The sequence below is a fragment of the Polistes canadensis genome, unplaced genomic scaffold (assembly GCF_001313835.1).
Source record: "Polistes canadensis isolate GaletaPanama2010 unplaced genomic scaffold, ASM131383v1 scaffold_68, whole genome shotgun sequence".
In the NCBI taxonomy this organism is placed as follows: domain Eukaryota; kingdom Metazoa; phylum Arthropoda; class Insecta; order Hymenoptera; family Vespidae; genus Polistes; species Polistes canadensis.
The window spans coordinates 596,262-618,600 of record NW_014569615.1 but is presented as its reverse complement, the minus strand read 5'-3'; the positions used below and the strand labels follow the sequence as shown (position 1 = coordinate 618,600).

At 28.9% G+C, this 22,339-nt stretch overlaps 1 protein-coding gene across 1 annotated transcript in view; it reads left to right on the top strand.

The window, feature by feature from the left end:
* LOC106786211 (dual 3',5'-cyclic-AMP and -GMP phosphodiesterase 11-like) overlaps window positions 1–21,561 on the top strand; it is a 43,838-nt gene extending 22,277 nt beyond the window's left edge. The window contains exons 2-14 of the mRNA XM_014747351.1: window positions 11,090–11,333; window positions 12,722–13,100; window positions 13,191–13,577; window positions 13,748–13,996; window positions 14,122–14,232; window positions 14,333–14,430; window positions 16,843–17,229; window positions 17,361–17,460; window positions 18,157–18,411; window positions 18,553–18,662; window positions 18,790–19,195; window positions 19,900–19,983; window positions 20,332–21,561. Coding sequence (XP_014602837.1) covers window positions 11,090–11,333; window positions 12,722–13,100; window positions 13,191–13,577; window positions 13,748–13,996; window positions 14,122–14,232; window positions 14,333–14,430; window positions 16,843–17,229; window positions 17,361–17,460; window positions 18,157–18,411; window positions 18,553–18,662; window positions 18,790–19,195; window positions 19,900–19,983; window positions 20,332–20,511 — 2,990 coding nt within the window. The 3' untranslated portion in view covers window positions 20,512–21,561. The remainder of the gene's footprint in view (window positions 1–11,089; window positions 11,334–12,721; window positions 13,101–13,190; window positions 13,578–13,747; window positions 13,997–14,121; window positions 14,233–14,332; window positions 14,431–16,842; window positions 17,230–17,360; window positions 17,461–18,156; window positions 18,412–18,552; window positions 18,663–18,789; window positions 19,196–19,899; window positions 19,984–20,331) is intronic.
* Window positions 21,562–22,339: the final 778 nt, after the last annotated feature.

Genomic DNA, 22,339 nt, shown 5'->3' with positions numbered 1-22,339 from the left:
TTTTTTTTTTTCTTTTTTTCTCTTCATTTCTACGTTATAATAAAAATAAGAAGAAATAAATAGAGAAGAGAGATAAGTGTAAGAAAGTAAAAAAAAAAAAAAAAAACATATAAAGAAAAAAGTGTTAGCAGAGAGAAAGAAACAGAAAGAAAGAGAAAGAGAGAAAGTACATTGGATAAACGTGTTTGAATTGAAAGAAGAAGGTAAATCTATAAAACCACAAGGTTATTGAGCTTGTCATGTTGCATAGAGCAAAAGCAGGGTAGAGCAAACTGCGTTTGTCGCGGTTGAAGAGATAGGTCAGCTTGTTGGCGCCAGTGCAAGCTGAACGACAACTGTTTGTACACTTTTGTTACTACCAACTGAATTAGCAATCGAGACCGGTGAGTTTGTTACATGCTATTATTCCTATCCAACCTATTACTAGAACCTTCTTCTATAATCGATGGAATTTAACTAGACTAAGACGTTATTAGAAGAAACGAGATTAATCCGCATTGCAGACTTTTATACCGTACGAGACTAGAATTTCAACAGAATAAATTTATATCTTGCCAAAAATTTAATAAAATTCTTTCCAAATAACTTATACGATTGCATATGCATTTCGATACTTTCTGGAATTGTTTTCTCTCTTTCTTAGCATAATTATTCAATTGAAATGAATTATTATTTACGTTAGAACATTTATTTTTCTATCGTTTAATTTTGAATTGAATATAAGATAATCTTGTTGAATAATATATTGTTACTAGAGAGATCCTGTTAATTAATGTAATACATTTATTTATTAATCCTCGGAGCACGATATTTTTCTGAATATATTAAATTATCTCTATTTTATTTTATAGAGTAAAATTATGTTTCGTTTATTGAATTATATAGTTCCTAAAATGTGTTTAATTAATATGATACATTATTTATTAAAATCCCTTTGAGAATACGATATTATTTTACATAACGGTTAAATATCTGTCATTTTATTTTTCAGATGAAATTATGATTGATTTTTATTATCGTAGTAAATTCCGACAATATCATTTTTCCCGTACAAATTATTACGATCCTACGAGAAGAATATAATTAATCTACGTACTCTCTATCAAAAAATGATTATATTATTCCTTGTAAACGGTATTATGCAAAAGAGCAAAAATAAACTAGTGAAAAATATTGCTGAAATATTATTTATTATTCGTCGAGACGCGATGCATTATATTATAATCTTGTAAAAGTATATTCTGATTTCCCAGTAGGATCAACAATTCCAATTTAAAGTAAACAAATGCACGCATAGATCCTTACATACACCATGTATAATAATCAAACGTTCACAAATGGGTTTTAGGTACATACATATTGTTTGATAAGTATTTATTAATCATCCAAATGGATAAATAGAACAAACACAAAGGTGTATCCTCGTTACCGTGAAAACCGCAATGCTTTCAACGGCTTATAAATCATCGTTCGTTTTCTCAAAATGATGGTGTGGGGAGGGTGAGGGGGTGGTTGGGGGTATGGGTGGGTAACACGATATCAATAGTGTTGCTTGTTAACGAGCTTGTTGTTAGATGAACAGAACAATGAACCACCATCATCAACTAGACGACTACTTGTTACAAACTTTAAATTCTAATTAACTCAATGGACATAAATAAATGCATAGACACATTCTCTCGTCGAAACATGAAATACATTGAATGTTTATCGAGTATCATTATTATCATTAAAAGTTAACGCGTATAACGTATCCAAGTTTTAGTCTCGATTAAAACACGATAGTAATTTCATTGATAAAATATGATCAAATGGAAATGAGAGTAAGTTTCGGTAATTACTTGTAAGTCAAAGAAAATAGAATAAAAATATGAAATAACTATAATGGAATAAAACCAAGTTCGAGTGACATTGTTATCAACAAAGTAAACCGGTTGTTATCGCGTATGAGAATGAAGGAAAAAAAGGGGCTATGGGGGAAGGATGGGGTGAGGTGGGTGGTAGTGTGGGTAGAGTTGGAGGGATATACGTTATACAAGGAAGAAGACTGACAAAAGTACAATAATAATAATAACAATAATAATAATAATAATAATAATAAAAATTAACGCAAACAAGAGAGAGAGAAAGATGCAATGAAGCAGCAAAACGACTGCATCGGCATCGGGCGACTAGTCAGTCGTCTGGTTGCGGTTGATCTTACTCTTGCAAGAAAAAGAGAGAAAGAGAGAGTGTGTATGTGTGTGTGTGTATGAGATAGAGTGAAGTTGCGGGGAGTCTTACTCGTAAGAGATAGATCTGCTAGCTTGGCGCCAGCAGGTCGTGATGGAAGCCGAGCGAAGGCCGCCTCGAGCATTTCGTGCCTTCTGCTATTCGTTCGTTTCTTCGTTCATTCGTTCATTCGTTCACTCGTTCATTCGTTATTTCTATTATTGAGAATAAATGTGAACAAATAAGATACGTATAAATCGTACGTGTAATCAATTCTATTTATTATTACACGTTTTACGCAAACTATTTTTCACTTTATTGTATTGTATAATATTTGAATAAGAATTTGAAAGAAAATTCATTCATTCGTTTATTTGTTAACATTATGATATATTTGTGATAATACGTGAAAATAAATTGTTAATATAAATGTTAAATTGTACGCGTGTATTTTTAATTAATTGAATATAAATAAAATTTGTGCGTATAAATTTTCACGACAAAAATAATTCGTGTTATGTTATACAGTTTGTAATATATCATTTGTAATATAATAAAAAATGAACGAATTTTTGATTCACACTGATATAATATTGTATATCGAATGCGAGCTGTTTTTAAATTTGATTGTATCCGAATAAAATTTGATAAATCAAATAGTTTACATATGTGTATATGTTATTTATATATTTTTTAAATGTGATAATATATTTTTTATCACAACTATTACCGTATAATTTTTACTCTATAATGCGTTTGTTTAGTAAACGTTTCTCATTATATTATTTACGAACAATATTTGTAAAAAAAGAACGATTAAATCAACCATTTTCACAATTTCTTTAAGTATACTTATTTTTATATCGTGAACGATTAAATGATTGGTTTAAACAAAAAAAAGAAACTATATTTTTATATAGTAATATAAGATTTAATCCAAATTTGATAACTAATGATAGATTTTCTCCTCTTATTTAGAAACTAAATAATGTTCATCTTATGGTATTTTCATCGCATTATCTTTTTTCTTGTTTCTTTTTTCTCTAACAAATTACAGAACGCGGCTATCGTTTGAGTTAACATCGCGTGTTTAGGATTTTAGTGTTAAATATGTCAGAGAGAAAGTTAAATGTCGTTAAACGATGCGAATCTATACGAATTGATGCGTTTATTTCCTTATCGTTTGCCCCGTTTCTCTGTTTTGCTTTTATTTTTCCTTTTTATCAATCTTCTTATCTCCCTCTTTCTCTCTCTCTCTCTCTCTCTCTCTCTCTTTTTTTCATTTTGATGTTCGAAAAGAAGAGCTCTCACGGTATTCACGATAACGTATTCGTGTGTTTTTAATTCTCTAATAAGTATGACAAAGAAAATGAATAAAGTAAAACAAAATTTGATTAAAAACAATCAAATTGTTACTAACTAATTCTTTACTATTCTTATCTTTCATGAAATAATCCAATTATTTATACTTTTTCTTCTTCTTCTACTTCTGTGAATGGATTAAGACGTTGTATAGTTTTCTTATTTTTTCTTACGAGGAAAAAGATTTTCGCGATACTATCTACTACTTAATTTCTTTCCTCATATACTTTGGGTAACTTACATTAGTTAATTGAGAAAGTTTTCGATAATCCAATAGTAGGATTTTTGGTTTGGATTAAAAAAAGACCAAAAAAAAGACAAAAGCTTTTTTTTTCACGTTAATTTACTTCTACTATGACACCCCATGGTTACTTTTATTATAAAAAAAAAAAACTGGTGTGTGTACTTACGTACGCAATACTTCATTAGCGTACCAAAACGAACATAACCTCAATAATCTCAAAAATAATTTCAATTATCTCGCGTACCAATATAATACTCTACTAATATATAAGTTTCAAAGGGAATTATAGACGGTTAATAAATCTGATGAACAATTTATTTGGAACTAGTTGAAAATAACGCTAACACTAACACTAACAACTAGTTCAAAATAAATTGTTCATCAGATTTATTAACCGTCTATAACTCCCTTTGAAACTTATATATTAATATATTTTTTGGACAAGAATATTGATAATTAAATAATACTCTACATTTGTCAAAAAAACGATAATATGATAAAATAAAATGTGAAGATATTAAATACCATTGATAAAGGTTTTAATTAATACGTACAATCTAATTTATTTATATTTACGAATTACTTCATGCCGTAAAAATTTGAAATTGCTTTTCCCGCGCATCGTAAACATCGACAAGTTCGTGGTGTTGATTTTTCGGTCGCATCTAACCTTCACTTTCCAAAACAAGCCAAAAGAAGTATAACTTTAAAAAATACAATGTTATAATAACGTTGTATCGAAAAGATAATGAGAAAGTAAAAGAGTAACATAGTTTGATAGAGTAAAATAGAAAGAGAGAGACAGAAAAAGATAGAAAAAGATAGAAAAAGATAAAGAAAGAGAGAGGAGGACGTAGGTAGGAGTTGTAATAGATCTCTCTCTCTCTCTCTCTCTCTCTCTCTCTCTCTTTTATTCTTTCTCGAAGGAAAAGTTTAATGTAAGAGAGTTGGGTACAAGGTGCGTCGGCGAAACGGATAGGTCAGCTTGGCGCCATCGGGTCGTTTCAAGCCAAGCAAAGACGAAGGCCGCATGTTGTTCAGTTTCCTATCCTATCGTTCTTGCAGTTTTACTGCTCCTTTGTTACACCTATCCATCGGTATTACCCTTCCCCCAGTAACCACCCTCCATTCCCCTTCTTCGTACGAGAATGACGTTCCACTTCAAACCATTACGTGAAATTTGTACCCTTTTTCTAAATAGTTCCAATAATTATCTTATATCTTTCTATCCTGATATTGTCCTAATTTCAAATATATTACTTTTTCTTTTCTTTTTTATTTAATTTAAAATGTATGATTGATTTATATATAAATAACATTGATAAGAATTATTGTGTTCTATATTTTTAATAGTATTTTAGGGATACTTTCAAATATTATTCTTTCTTTGTAAAAAAAAAAAACATACGATTATTTTCGATAACGTTATAATAACAATTATTTTGTTAGATTTAATTTTTATTCTATAGTAACTTGATTGGAAAGTTCGTGTGGATTTATAAAATACGTGTAAATATTGAATATATATATATATTTGTAATTTATTATTTATTCGTTTATTATATGTATATAAAAAATAATGAATTAATTACTCACAATTAGATAAGAAAATGTTCTATATCGCATAAACGATATTTTAATAATCATCGATTTAAATCATATTAAGATTTTTCTATCCAATGAATCGATTAATTTATATTCTACGAATATATTTGAGATCATTTAGAAGACTGCGTGAGAGATGGTTTAATTAATTTCCTATTTGAGAATGCAAATATAATGTTTATTATAACCCGATCGATAGATCTAATCGCATGGCCCCTATAAAGTTCACCGTAGGTACATATATTTACTCGATTATAGATAAAACGCGTTTGTCTTTCGCGTTTACTGCGCGCAAGCAAGATAATTAAATGGAATTATTAATTAGCTCGAGTAATTGGCACAATGTTATACTTGAAAGGAATAGGAGGAGGGAGGAGAGTTCTCATTTCTATTGTGTTACCAGAGCTATGTTTGATCGGTTTATATACCATTCGTTTACGTACACGTTAAACCATTTCCAAAATTACGTTAACTCATATTATGTTAACGCATTCGAATAACGAATCTGAAATCTATATAATAATCAGAATACGTAATCGTATTTTATCATTCTCCTCACACTTATCCGATATAATTATTTTTAATTGAAACAATACGATTACATATTATTTTCCAAATGTCGATTCTTGCGTCAGGATTTCGTCAACGTTGCTTACGCATTCGATCATTCTTTACTCGTCCTTAATATATATATATATTTTTGTTTATTTTTTTATTTTATTTAAACAATACGATTACATATTATTATCCAAATGTCGATTCTTGCGTAAGAATTTCGTCAATGTTGCTTACGCATTCGATCATTCTTTACTCGTCCTTGATATATATATATATTTTTTTTTTTTGTATTCAAACGACACGATTATTTAATTACGTATTTACGTAATAAAATACGTACAAGTATTACCTATATTTCATCATTATTTATTTCTCCTTGATATATTTATTTTTTCATTTAAACGATACGATTATTTTCCGAAATGTTTGATTCTCCCTCAAACATTTCATTCAGGGTTGAACATTCGAACCTCTTTTAATAAAATATTCGAAATATTTCAAATATTTGTCTTTCAAATTACGCAATTATTTTTATCGTATGTGTACGCACGTACGTACATACGATATAATATTATTTTTAAATCGTTATTCATTTTTGAACGATCTCAATGAAAATAAATAAACTTTAAATGTCGAATTTTAGAATATTACGAAAGAATTTATATGAATCATTAATAAAAAATGTTTTTACCATGGCGTTTTCAAGCAAGTAAGAAATTCGTCCTTCGTTCGATCGTTAAGAAATTGGCTACACGCCAGAATAATTTTCATACGTTTTGCATTTGAGATTATTATTATATAGCTAACCCCTTTCTCTCTCTCTCTCACTCTCTCTTTCTTGCACTTTCTTGTTTTGTCTTTTTTCCGTTTTACCTTTTGGTATGCTTTAAACGTATATGCAAGTAAGAGAGTATGTCAGTCAAGATCAATGGAAAAATACGACACGGTGTACTCGGTAAATTTCCTACGTGGCTTCTGGCTTATTCCTCGACAAAAAAAAAAATAAAAACCCCATGCTAATTCGTTAATCAACGATGTGATTCCTCGTTTTCTTCACAGATGAATTAGTGCGTTTTATGATCACCACTCTGCTATCTTTTTCTCTCTCTCTCTTTTATTTATCTATTTTTTTACTTTTTTTTCACATTTTTTCCTTCCACGAACGATTAATAATTATGAGAGAATAATAAACTAATAGTAGGAAAAATTTCAATTGAATGATATTTAAATTCGATCAGGTAGCAATTAATTTCTTCTACTGTTAATAAGAAAAAAAAAAGAAAAAATAATTATTAATTAATAATTATTCACGAGATACTTATGTGATATACTTTTTATATAATTATATTTAATATATATATTTTCTATATAATAATCCCATATAATATCTTCAATGTAATTATTTTTTGTTTAAATTGAAATTCTTTTCTCATATGAATGACAATACAAATTAGAATAAATTGTATTATATAGAGATTTTACTGTCACCATAAAATCCCTATAATCCAATGATTCATTTACTATGCCACATACACACACACACACACACACACACACACACTTTAGTCTTTCCCTGATCAAACAAAGCTAGACACACGATCAATACGCAAACGTGAGTCACTATTTCTAAACAATATTTCGATTTACTCGAATAAAGAGAAGATTTTCTTATCTTTCTCATTTGTATTTTATTTTATTTTTTTTTAATTAATTTGCTTCATGGTATATTAATTAAACTTTCGAGACTATGAATCGACTTTGATAAGAAAATAATTTCAATTATCATTCTTTAGTCCCTTTCTCTTTCCCTTTTTTTTTTTATTATCCCTTTCCCTTCTTTACTTTCACCCTCGAAGAGCTCACGATAATTAGTCTGGTTGTAAAAATGATCTACTACCATACTACAGTGACAACTCAACAGTGTAAACCATTTTCCGATAAATTACGTCGTTGTTAAAATTTTTCCTCTTCCCTGAACATAATCTTTTAAGCGTAATAATAATGCACACGATGGTATCACAGGGCTGTCCAATTATTCTTCGAAAAGAATAATACAAAATATAAATATAAATAAATGTTTAATATTAATATATTATTACGCTAGCGAATATATACTTATAAAATTTTCCTTTATTTTATATATATATATATATATATATATTTTTTTTTTAACGTTCCCGTATATTCACCGAACTTCCTGCTATTTTCTATGGTGTTTTTCTTTCTATTTTTCTCTTTTATTATTGTGTTCATAAAATTATTATATTTCAGTCGCATTACTTTACTTCACTGAGTCGAATATTGGACACCCTTTAATTTTTTTTCTATGCAAATGCAATAACTTTGTTTTATTCCACTTTTATATATATATATATATATATATATATAGTAATCTTAAATTATTTTATAATAAATAATAAATAATATCTACTAAGATTAAAAACATATAAATAATAAATAATATTTACTCCTTTCTCACTTATTCATTCGTATAAAATTTGGATAATTTTTACAGGATAGAAAATGATTATAGAATTTGTTTAATAAAAGATAATTCGAAACAAATATTAATGAAATACGTGAGATATATTAAAACGGAATGTATTTTAAATTATGTTGGTCGTTCTAGTGAGGCGAATGTACTTTCAGGATCGATTCCTACCAATGCTATGACATCCTGTCGAATATAGAATTTATTATCGTGGATGTTCCAAGGAAAAAGAGAAGATAAAAATATCTGAAGACATCTTCCACGGTCATAGATATTCCATAATATGCATTATATAAAACGGTTCAATGAACCGATCGATCGGGTTACTACCAAAGATTTTATTTTTATCACAATTTTCGCGTCTCTCTCTCTCTCTCTATTTCTTTTTTCTTTTTATTTTTTTCATATCAATCGACGTTTTATAACAAAAATAATTTATAATAATGTATTCAGGCAAACGTCATTAGTTTCTTTTTTCTTTGTAAACATATAATGTAAGATTGTCGTAAAATTTAAAGTGTGTTTATTGCAAAATATATTTTTTGAATAATACAAGGAAAAATAAATTCATTTATTTCTTTATATAGATACTACTTTAAGTATGCATTTTCCTTTTTTTTTTTTCTCTCTTTCTCTCTTTTTCTTCGTCACACCTATTTCTACGAATAAAACATTCGAATCGTGTATGGATATATATATATATACGTGTGTACATATGTACGGTAGTATGTATGCACTTATATAAGTACTTACTCGTAACAGTTTGGGACTATGTAGCTACACGGTAACCTTAATTGATTGGAAAATTTAATTAAAACCGACAGTTGATGGTTTCTACGACGTGACATCTATCCTTCCTAAAGCTCGTTCAAATCTATCACGAGTTGTTATCAAATGGACCGATGTTTCTCTAACTTAATTTATTACTAATTTACTAAAACTTTAGAGAGAGAAAATAAATGAAATTGCTTAAGAGATAAAATTGATAATTAATAGTATTACGAAAGGTATAAAATTATAATTTTAAAATATAAAAACCAATCATGGTGATTTGCATCGAAATAATATATAAAATAAAATATAAATTAGAATAAAAATTATAATATCAAATTGTGAAAACCAATCATGAAATTTGTATAATATTAAAAACATTTATATTAATTTTGATTTTTATATAAATTAATAAAAATATAAAAATTATCATATAGAGAAATAATGATTAGAAAATGTATTCGTATTAAATTGAAATTGAAAGTTGTGAAACGCGAATATTAAATTTTAACGTATACGTATATACGAAAGAAAAAGAAAAACAAAAAGAAAAGAAAAGAAAGAAAATCAAAAACCAACGAATTCGTTCAGACTACTTGCTGTACCATTATCTATGAAATTCGTGGTAGGAAGCGATGGTTCTGCAAATTGATGAAAGAGGATCCCATATAACGTAGACAGACGGTACACAGAAGAGGTTCTTCTCTACAAGTGCTGAAGGAAAGGGTACTCAAAACTCTGTGCAACTTACCTCCTATCTCGTTTACACAAGACTTGAGGTTTTAGAGACGTGCCGTAACTTGGTACGCCTATGTATGTAAATGAATATACATACGTATATATATATATTATTATGTGTACACATTGACAGTGCAAATTTATTTGAGTCAGCATAAGCGGACCAACTTTTTCCAAGTCATTTTTATTTTAATAGAAAAGAAAAGAAAAGAAACAAAAAGAATATTATAGCAATACCAAGATTTTGTACACCTATTCAATTAATATATATATATATATATATATATATATAGAATTTCATTCGATCTATGAATTAATAATTAAAGATAAAAAAAAGAAAGAGAGAGAGAGAGTGTGTAGTGTGTTCTGTGAGTTCGTTAAACTATGAAGAATATATTAAAATCTTTGTGTATATTAAGTTATAAATTATAATAGCAATTAGAAAGTTTCTTTTCCTAGGATCATCGCGTGAGATATGCTGACACACAGATACACAGTATCGTTGTCGGGTGTATTATAGTATTATTCATTGCATATAGATCCTTAGAAAAATAATAGAAAGTTTATTTTATACAATAGATAAAAAATGTTATAATGATTATATTCAATTCTATATATTATGATAATTAAATGATGAACATTTATTTCGATTAATCTTAATAGTAACACGCGAGAAAAAATATTACTTTAGTATAGATAAGGCATCTCTTTAAAATTGATAAGATTAAATTAAAACCCCTCTCGTATAGCGAAACGTGTTTCTTAAGAAAATGAAACATTGTTCGGTTCTATCATAATATGAAAAGACGTCAAAGTTACTTATTATAATAAAAAAAGGAAAAAAAAAAAAAAACAAAAAGGAATGGTGGAGAGGGGAGGGACGTAGAAAAAAGTGAAAAGATTAAGAATAAAACTACTTTCTCACATTCTCTCACCCCCATTTTTCATTTGGTTAATTTAATCCAGGTTTGTTCGTGTTACAACGACTGACGTTTCTTGAAATCTTTAAAAAAGATAAAACTTCGTTAAAAAAATAAACAAAATAAATAAGAAGGAAAGAATGGATGTGAAATCGAGTTAACTTAAAGTCATTTGTTTGTTTCCTTTAGGCCTGCACTTGCGGAGCATCGAGGAGCCGAGGATGACGGCGGAGACGGCAGCTCCTTGTCTGCAGGGGGTGCAAGGGGTGCAGGGCGTTATGGCGGCGGGTCAGGGTATGTTGCAACAGGTGCAAGATGGAAAATCAACGGGAAGTTATTACACCTCGACTACGACCGTATACGATCCGGAATATGCACGAATGGAAGCCTGGTTGGACGAGCACCCTGACTTCGTCAACGATTATTTCCTCAGGTTTGATTTTACCAATCAAATTAGTATAACACCATTATTTATATATTTTTTTGTCTATAATTGTAATATTAGGGTGAACCACAAAAGTCTTTTTTTTCATAATTAATATTTCACTATATCAAATAATTTTATTGAATTGATCCAAACAAAATTGTATTTATCTGAAACAAACCTAATTTTCTGATTTCACCCTAATAAGTACTCTATTTGATTTTATCTATCCCGTTTCCTCCCCTCTCCCCTCGACCCTCGATAGATAAATAATACGAGATCGAAATGTTAGGTGGATTAAAGGTTTCTTCTTTCTGATATAAATACAGGTTTAGTAATATATTTATTACTAATATCGAGTGGGTATTTAAAATATGATTGTATAGGTAAGATATCTATGAGATATGAATGCACATTGATTATTCCCAATAGAGTACTTACTAATAAGTCCAAGACCGAGTTGGAAGGTACAATAGTCGTGGGCGTATATGAATTATGTCGATACCACGAATATTAATGGTTCCTGTTTAACGCTTCGGTCCTATAATAATGTCGGTATAGATATATGTATACTGCATTCCATTTAGTCATTATATTATCGTTGAATTATTCGGAAAAGAGTTTAAACTCGATTGATTGCAAAATTAACACGAAAGAAAATTCTAATCGCGACGAATTTTGTACAAAACAATGTGTGTGTGTGTTTTGTTTATTTAATTAATAATCTTAAATTAATGTGTGTGATTATTTTTCAATTTGATATAAGAAATGAAAATTTGATTATAGGCTCGTACAAAGTGCAACGAGTTTGATATAAGTATAAACACAAAAACAAATATAATTAATAAATTAATTTGTTGGGGTTGAGTCGTGAACACGAATGACGATTAATTTTGTATGAAATATATAAAATCTATATACTTGTATGTATAATAGATAATATTTCGGTGATTGTCGGTGAAAAATAACAGTTAGGATGTTACGCGCGGCGTCATCCGTTGCATATCGAATGCGTAGTTGCACCGTGGTGTGTTCCTGTCAATTATGCAAACGACTAAATTAATGACGACAGCGCGCAATCCGCACATCCGCGTCATAATGTCGGTACGAGATAGAAATACGTTATCAGATAAATAGTAACTTTAACTAACTAACCAACTATCCCAAAGTAATATTGATTATGTTATCTATATTTCAGTTGCAATAGTCTAATTATTTCAATCGAATTTTGTTGGTTAATTGATAAAAATGTCATTTTGTTTGTTTTCTTTGTCGTGTTCATTAGAAATATTACTTATATTTGGGTTTGTGCAATAGTTTAATTATTTCAATTGAATTATGTTGGTTAATTGACAAAAATGAATTTGTCATTTTGTTTTCTCTGTTGTGTTTGTTAGAAAGGTGACACGACAAACGGTAGACATGTGGTTAGTGTCGCATGCGACACCAACGTCCTCATCGAGCAGTTGCATAGAACTGTCTAGTCCAACACACGCCGGTGGTGGTTCATCGTCATCTGGTCGAGGTGCTTCAAGCGGTGGCTCTGGTGCTACCACCCCGGTCAGGAAGATCTCTGCTCATGAATTTGAGCGGGGTGGTCTTTTGAAACCAATCGTCAATACGATCGACGGTACACCCACGTTCCTCAGTGTTTCTTCAGGTGATACTGATCAATCGAGTGGACAACCGGTTGGTTCAACTAATTCTGCACGAACCCAAAGACGATCTAGGCACGAGCTTAGGCATCTCGACGAGAAGGATCTCATTTTCGAACTGGTACGTTTATTTTCCATTTTTGTTTGTTTGCATGTTTGTTCAATAAACTAACAAGTATATTATTATTAATAAATCGCGTTTTTAAAACAGGTCAAGGACATTTGTAACGAGCTGGACGTAAGATCATTGTGTCACAAGATCCTTCAAAACGTGAGCACTTTGCTTCACGCAGATCGCGGTTCATTGTTCCTGGTCCAAGGGGAAAGAGGTGGCGGACACATACCATTATTGCAAAATCACGATACTAGCATTAACAATAACGATAACAATGGAAGTTCACGACGATTCGGCAACCAAAATTACGGTCAATCCTATTCGAGAAGTAGGTGTCTCGTTTCTAAACTCTTCGACGTTTGTTCGAGGTCAACCCTACTCGAGATGGAAAAGAAAGACGAAATCAAGATTCCATGGGGTACTGGGATAGTTGGTTACGTTGCTGAAAGTGGAGAACCCGTCAACATACCAGACGCTTATAAGGTTTGCTATTTAACATTCCTTTACCTTCGAAGATTACTCTTAATTAAAATGACTTTATAAAGTTGTTTAAATTACTTTTGGATTATTTTTCTCATTGGTTGTTGTTGTTGTTGTTTTGTTCAAAATTGTACGATAATTATATTAAATGATTTCTAATCATTGTTATTAAGGATTCGAGGTTTAATCGAGAGATCGATGCACTTACGGGATACAGAACGAGAGCATTATTGTGCATGCCGATCAAGGATTGCAACGGTGACGTTGTCGGAGTTGCCCAGGTTATCAACAAATTAGGTGGAGAGGCACAATTCACCGCGCAAGACGAAAAAATATTTGCCGGTTATTTGCAATTTTGCGGTATCGGTTTGAGGAACGCTCAATTATACGAAAAGAGTCAATTGGAAGTTAAAAGGAATCAGGTATGTTATAACAAAAAAGAATAACTTTTGTTATTAACAAAAGTATATATTATTTAAGTTTATACTATTGATAGACATACATATCTATAGGTATATTTAATAAAGGATCGTTACGTCTACGACAGGTGCTGTTGGATCTAGCTAGAATGATCTTCGAGGAACAAAGTACGATAGAACATATGGTCCTCAGAATTTTAACCCACACGCAATCTTTAATTCAATGCCAACGAGTACAGGTACGAATTTATTCATTGTCACTTCTTTTCTTTTTTTCTTTTCTTTTTTTTTTTATAACATAGTACAATTGTTCGGAATGTTCTTTTACGTTATCGATAGGTATTATTGGTTCATAAGGCATCGAAAGGAAGCTTTTCACGCGTCTTCGATTTCGAGGCTAACGATCTTACTGGCGAAGATTCTGATTCTCGTACGAGGTAAGCAAAATTATATATTAAATATATTATTTTTATTATTCATTCATTTATTTATTTATTTATTTATTTATACTATATCATAAATTAACACCGAACCGTATGACGACGAACAATTTTTAATGAAATTTTTCAATGAAAATATTTTAAATTAGACAGACGTTTCATTTCTTACATATTTCGTTCTTACAATATAATTGTTTTTTATTTATTGGATTAAAAAAAAAAAAGAAATAAAAACGTATAATAAATCGTCGATAGGTTTGGTGTTAAATAAGAGAATAATTATAATAAAAAAAAGAAAAAAAAGGAAAAAAAAAAAGAAAGCGTGTAAGAAAAATAGAAAAATAGAGAAAGAGCTTATGAGTACGAATTAAAAAAAAAAAAAAAAAAAACAAAAAAAAAAAGAAAAGAGTAGTACGTAGTACAACGCGACGAATTAGTCGAATAATTTTTTAACGAAAAGGAAAAAAAGAAAAAAAAAAAAGAGAAAAAGAAAAAATCTAAAAAGCAATAATCCACCTTGAGTTTTYTTTTTTTTTTTTTTTTTAATTCAAAGAAATTAATACAATAAACGTATTTTCCTTACCGAGATATTACAAACTGAATAATTATTTCGAACGAACATACGTAAATACGATCGAATTTAAATATCCATTTAAGATTGATTTACAATTACTAATGTTACTTATTTGTTATAGAAAATAAGTATGAATTTTTGATATCAGTTATGCATATACAATAATTACAACAACTTTGTTGGATCCTTGAAAAAGCAACGATTTTTGTTTCCAACTTTACACATAGTTAATACAGGTTTATTAAAATACTATAATACAATACATTGTGCAAAACGAAGGGAGAAGTTTCACGTACTATTCTAAAAAAAAAAAAAATAAATTATAGAAAAGGTATATATATATATAATAAAAGTTTTGAGCCTACCGCGAGAAAGCTTGAAAAGTTTTGACCCCAGGCTACAAGGAGAACTGAAAAGTTTCGAGCCAAGTACCAACCAGAAGGGTTGAAAACTTTTAAGCTTGCCACGGCGTGGGAAACCATAAAGCTCAAAACTTTTCAATCCCTCTCGTGTGATTGGATGAAGGGTCTTTCTTTTCAACTCACCCCGCGGTGTATAATTTTTTTTTTTTTTTTTATAATTTCTTTGCCTCGAATATTAAATTGCCAAAAAAATAAAATTCTAAAAATCAAACACCAATGAATTAAATAACGAAAAAGTTTGAGAAAATAATCAATTGTTTTAATTCGATTAATAAATTACTCGATATTATGGGGCGTATGGAAAAAATTAATATCTACAGAACGATTATGTTATCGATTACGTGTTTTTTTTTTTTTTTGGCAACGAATCGTGATGAAACTTGAGTTACATAAGACGATAAGAAAAAAAAAAACAATGTTGCGGTATTTTCGCGTTGATAAAGGTACTTGAGAAAAAAATCATCGGTGCAAAATGTGACGAGGAAACTGGTTGGTTAATGTAGAAAATTACATAACGTTAAATTAAATGACGTCAATTATTATATATATATATATATACACAGTAGTAGTTCATATATTATTAACGTCATAAAATCGCATCGATTAAGATGAGCAACCGGTCACGTGGCGAGTATGGATAAGGATCTAATCGCGTTTAAAATACTAATTTGTAAGTGACAGGTTTTATTGGAAAAACCATTGACTAGACAAAGACTTAGGTGATAATACAAACGATATTAGAATAAATTTGAACGAAATAGAATATATTAGGAAAGAAACAAACATTAGTAGGATTTCTAATTTTTTTTTGTTACTAGCATTTGTATGCTGACTAATATCATTAATAATAATAAACTATAAAAAATGTATTTTTTTTTTTCATGTAACGTGAACTGGGTAGACAAATACGTAGGTGAGAATACAAAGATATTAGAATAAATTAGAACGGAAAATAAAATACTAGAGTAAAAAAATACATTAGTAGGATTTCGTTATTTTTGCATATTGGTATTTTGAACTTTCAAGTTTCTAACGTCAACTAATATTAATAATAAAATTGTACGAAATGTATTTTTTCTTTTTCCATTTAACGTGAAATGGTTAGACGAAAACGTAGGTGAGAATACAAAGATATTGGAATAAATTTTTAATGAAATAGAGAATACCTTGGAGAAAAACATTGTCGGTGGGATTTCGTATTTGCATATTGGTACGCCAACTAATATCATTAATAATAATAAACTGTAAAAAATGTATTTTCCCATTTAACGCGAAACGACTTGTTATATAATATAAGAGAATGCACGTTCAACTTTTTCCCTTTTGTTTTCTTTGAAACGTTTAAATATTAGGTCTTACTGCTTGCACAGTGTATATATACCTAAAAAGGGGAATCCCATAAAATGTGTAAAGTTTACCAAAAAAAAAAAAAAAAAAAAAAAAGAAACAATGTTTCAAGATCCGATATATAAAGTCTTTGTTAAATCTATTTCAAATAAATTTGAATAATTCGCGAATAAATGTGTTTATTATAATAAATCGTTTGTATGATATATTATTTCAGACGGTCAGTATACCAAATGCTTACGAAGATCCAAGATTTGATCCATCGGTGGACGAAGGTACGGGTTTCCGACATCGTACCATTCTCTGCATGCCCATAAAGAATTCATCCGGGCAAATAATTGGGGTTATACAATTGATCAACAAATTCGATGATCTACAATTTACGAAAAATGACGAGAACTTTGTCGAGGCGTTCGCCATTTTCTGCGGCATGGGCATACACAATACGCACATGTCAGTATGTGAAATCAAATTTATTGAAATTATTAATTATGTATCTTTTATTTTATTTTTCTTTTTCTTTTGTACGTGTATACATGTGTGTGTATATATATATGTTGTTAATTATAATTTTATTTTTACAGGTACGAGAAAGCTGTGGTAGCGATGGCCAAACAAAGTGTAACCTTGGAAGTATTGAGTTACCATGCATCGGCTTCTTTAGAGGATGCTCAAAGACTGAGGGTTAGTCTCTTCTTTATAATTTCTTATAAATACGTATATATATATGTGTATATGTGTATATATGTATTTACTTAAATAGACCATTATAGGGATTAAGAAGAAAAGGAGAGTTTAAAATGATGATGTTTATCTTGGCTAATGGTATTACGTTGTTCTTATAATCTCAACTAGGTTAGCCGAAGTAAAGTAATTTCACCGATTAAAAGATATTTCTCTTAATAAAGAACGAAATTACTTTTCTGAACGATCTAACAATTTTATATAATAATAATTATCAAATAAATCGTATAAAATGTTAGACAAATTTTTCTTATTTATTTTTCTATATTTAAGATATTCCTATATAATTTATTATTCCTACGAATAATAATAACGTTGAATAATATATACATTTGTTTAATATTATCTCTTAATTTATAACAATTCGTGTCATTTATTTGTCAAATCGATTTGCAAAAAAAATAAATCGAGAATTATCAAGCAAATTTATTGTATTAATTTCGATGTAAAATTCATGGATGATGATAAAATTCGAATAGATAAAGACAAAAATGTAAAAGTTTGGTTAAATTGATTTTACATGTAAACAAGAAAAAAGGTTTAACTCGTATATAAGTATTTAAATATTATCAGTCTCGCATTTAGATTATTTTTGAAATACATTTTTATTGTTGTTGTTGTTTTTGTTGTTCACAGGGATTAAGAGTACCATCCTCGGCGCATTTTCAATTACACGATTTCAAATTCGATGACATTTACATGGAGGATGACGAAACTCTAACAGCATGTTTAAGAATGTTTCTTGATCTTGACTTTGTCGAACGTTTTCACATTGATTACGACGTATTATGTCGATGGTTGCTAAGCGTTAAAAAAAATTATCGTAACGTAACTTATCACAATTGGCGACACGCCTTCAATGTCGCACAAATGATGTTCGCAATATTAACAGTGAGTTAATCTTAATCGATTACGTTACACATTAATTAAATCTTTTATCTCAGTATTGTTATTTTAAAATGTATATATGTATATATATTGATATAATGAAATTTTATTTATTTCTGTTTTTGTTTTTTTATTAATACATAGGCTACACAATGGTGGAAGGTTTTCGGTGAAATCGAATGTCTGGCATTGATAATTGCTTGTCTCTGTCACGATCTTGATCATCGTGGTACTAACAATTCATTTCAAATCAAGTAAGTATATATAATATAATTAATGAAAATTAATATATTGTATCAAATTTACGATTTAAAAAATATATTCATATATTTAAAAATAATTCTTCATTGATTTTATTATATTTTTATGATTTTTAAAAAGGGCTTCCTCACCCTTGGCACAACTTTATTCAACATCAACGATGGAACATCATCATTTTGATCAATGTTTAATGATACTAAGCAGTCAGGGTAATCAAATATTATCTAATCTATCACCGGAAGAATATTCTCGAGTGGTAAAGGTTCTTGAGGAAGCTATACTATCGACGGATCTTGCTGTATATTTTCGAAAAAGGGGAGCCTTTTTCAGTTTGGCACGAGGTGGCGGTTATAATTGGGCATACGGTGATCATCGTGAACTTTTACGCGGCATGCTGATGACCGTATGCGATTTGGCGGCCATTACGAAACCATGGGAAGTTGAAAAAAGGGTTGCCGAATTAGTTAGCAGCGAATTTTTCGAACAGGGTGATATAGAAAGGCGAACGTTAAATATTACCCCTATAGTAAGTATTTCATTATTTATAACTTTGAATTGTTTTTTTTTTTTATCTTTTCGTTTATTTTTATATTGGGTTGCTAACTAAATGTGGATTGCGGATTTTTTTCTTTATTATATATTCAATTATATAAATTATAATGTTAATATAATAAAAATTTGTTTCTTATCCAAAATTTTTTTTAATATTATTACTAAGTTTAATTCTTAGGGACGTTATTTTTTGGACAGGTTTAAATTAGATGAACAATCTATTTATCCGTTGAACGTTTCGTCCCTATTAGGGACTTCCTCAGCAACTTGATAGTTATGTTCATAAGTCAATATAACATCATTTTTATTACAGTCATAAGTTTTCACTATCTTATATATAGAGTCAATTTTTAAAAACCGTTATCCTACCATAACTTTTTGAACACTATTTAGTAGTAAGAATGTAACTTAGTAGTAGAAATATAATTTATTACTAAGAATTAAACTTAGTAATAAATTATAATATTATTAATTTAAAATTTATTTTCATAATTTCTTTATATATATAAAAAGAAAGAGAGAGAAAGAGAGGGGACCTGTAGGTTTATATTAAAGTAACCACCCTCACTTAGTTACCAATTAAAAAATCCGCAATTGCTTAGTTGCCAATCCAATACGCGAGATCGTTGAAAGAAACTATATCATTAAATATTATAATTTTTTTGTGCATTATTGCAGGATATTATGAATAGGGAAAAAGAGGACCAATTGCCGATCATGCAAGTTGGCTTCATCGATTCGATTTGCCTTCCCATTTATGAGGTATCAATTAATAGTTCAACAATATTTTTCTTTTTCTTTTTAAATTATCCTAATTTTCTTCAAAATGTGTTATTAAATATCTCACGAGTTCAGCTCTTCATACACATTTTATTTTACATTTAAATATATCCAAGTATTATCGTTTATATCAAACAAAAATATATTTCGTCTATCGAAGAATATTTTTACTGTCAATGTAAGATTTTTTATTAATAATGTTTCAACAAAAAATTGTAAAATCGAAGATATGAATTTTCAAACATTTCTACTTCCCCTTTATAGTTGCATTTCTGGTTTCCCAATATTAAATTAATGTTTAATGTTTAATTATATATAATTTTTTTTTAGGCATTCGCAATACTTTCGGAAAAATTGGAACCTTTGGTCGAAGGTGTGAGGAATAACAAACGGCATTGGATCGAAATCGCGGAATCCAAATGTTCGACAGAAAATTGCACGAATCACGATAGGACGTCAACACCATCCGATGATGATAATGAAGAGATCAACGAACAGGCGGACCAATAGTCATTAAAAAAAAAAATATATATATATATATATATATATGTCAGTGTCCTATGACTAAAAAAAAAAAAAAAAAGCTTCATTTAAAAACGTTATTGATAAACGTATTTCGATTTCAATCAAATTGACAAGAGAGACGAAAATGAAAATTTCCATTCGAATATATATATATATATGTATGCGTTTAAAATGTGAAATTTTCATTTCCATTCGTCATTCGCGCCCAACGTTTAGTTTTTCTTTTCTTATTATATTATTTTTTGTTCTTTCTTATGTCAAAGTATCTTTATTCCTATTACATTCTATTATATTATATTATATTACGATTACTTTGTGACGTGAGTTAAAAAAAAAAAAAAAAGGAGAAAAAAATAATTTAATAAGAAGAAAAGCGAACACGGAATATATATAAAAAAAAAGAAAAAACGGAAACAAAATGAAATATATGAAACAATCGTTTACCACATCGTCATTCGTTGCAATGAAGAATTATAATGTTTAATTAATACAAAATTATACAATAATAATAATAATAATTGCACAACGTGTATAAAGATCGATACGATGTTATATAATATTGATTGATTAATTTTATTTAATTTAATTTAATTTAATTACATTACATGATGAAAAACAAAAGAGTATGTGGAAAAATAATTAAATAAATAAATAAGAGAACGTTAGATCTTCGTCCTCTCTTCGACAAAAGAGAAAAAAGAAAAGAAAAGAAAAGAAAGGAAAGGAAAAAAGGAAAAAGGGGAAGAAAGAAAAAGAAAAAAGAAATAAGACAGATCGATCCTGAGATATGCTACTATTGTACCTGACCCGTATCGTACCTATATTATACTAATGACAATATTTCTACGTTCGAGAGAGGATGGAGAAAATGATACGAGAAATATAAAAATGAAAACAAACAATAACTACAACAACAACAATAAAAAGAACCGAAAGAAACAGAAAGCAACATGATTAACACACAAACGCGAGATAGATCAATTTTTGTATTAAATACAAATTATAAAAATCATTTTCGAAAAAAGAAAAGATAAATAAAAAAAAAAAAAGAAAAACCAGATTATAAAGGAAAACGAAATAAGATTTAACGTTAGACGGATCTGATTCGTTTTTCCATATTTTTTTTCTCTGGCGTTATTAATTTTTGGTCTTGCTTGTACTATTACACATTTACGTATTAGGATCTCTTGTAAAAACCAATGGATGCAAATTGAATGTGCATAATGACGCTGATCGTATGTTTACGCGTGTCCTCTGTGTGTATGCGGTGTATGTGTACGAATGCATGTATGTATGTATGTATGTATGTAAGTATGTGCGTGTAATTAATTATATTATATATATATATATATATATATAAATATATATTCGTATACCAAAGTGCACATTAACGAATCGTCTATGTTCAACTAAAATTCACTGACTTAAACTTTTACCGTAAAAAATTATGCAATTTACATTGTTTTAATATTTCCTAAACGATTCAGGAGGAAAATTAATTTATACATTTTATTGCAAAAAAAAAAAAAGAAAAGCATTAACGAAGAAAGCTTTTCAAATGCTTTTTTTTAAACTTGGATTTGTGTTTTTTTCATAAAAATTATTTATATATTAGCTTTTTAAATTAATTTAGAAAAGGTTAATTGATCTTTTGGTTAATCATAGACGATCTATCGAAGTTGATCGCAAAGCGACTACGAGAACTATACTTTATCGATTATCCTCGTTCACGTTCGTTAAAATATAATGAATTAATTATTAATCATATTCTTCGACAATGCCGAAAGAGAATTTATGTCTCTCTTTTTTTTTT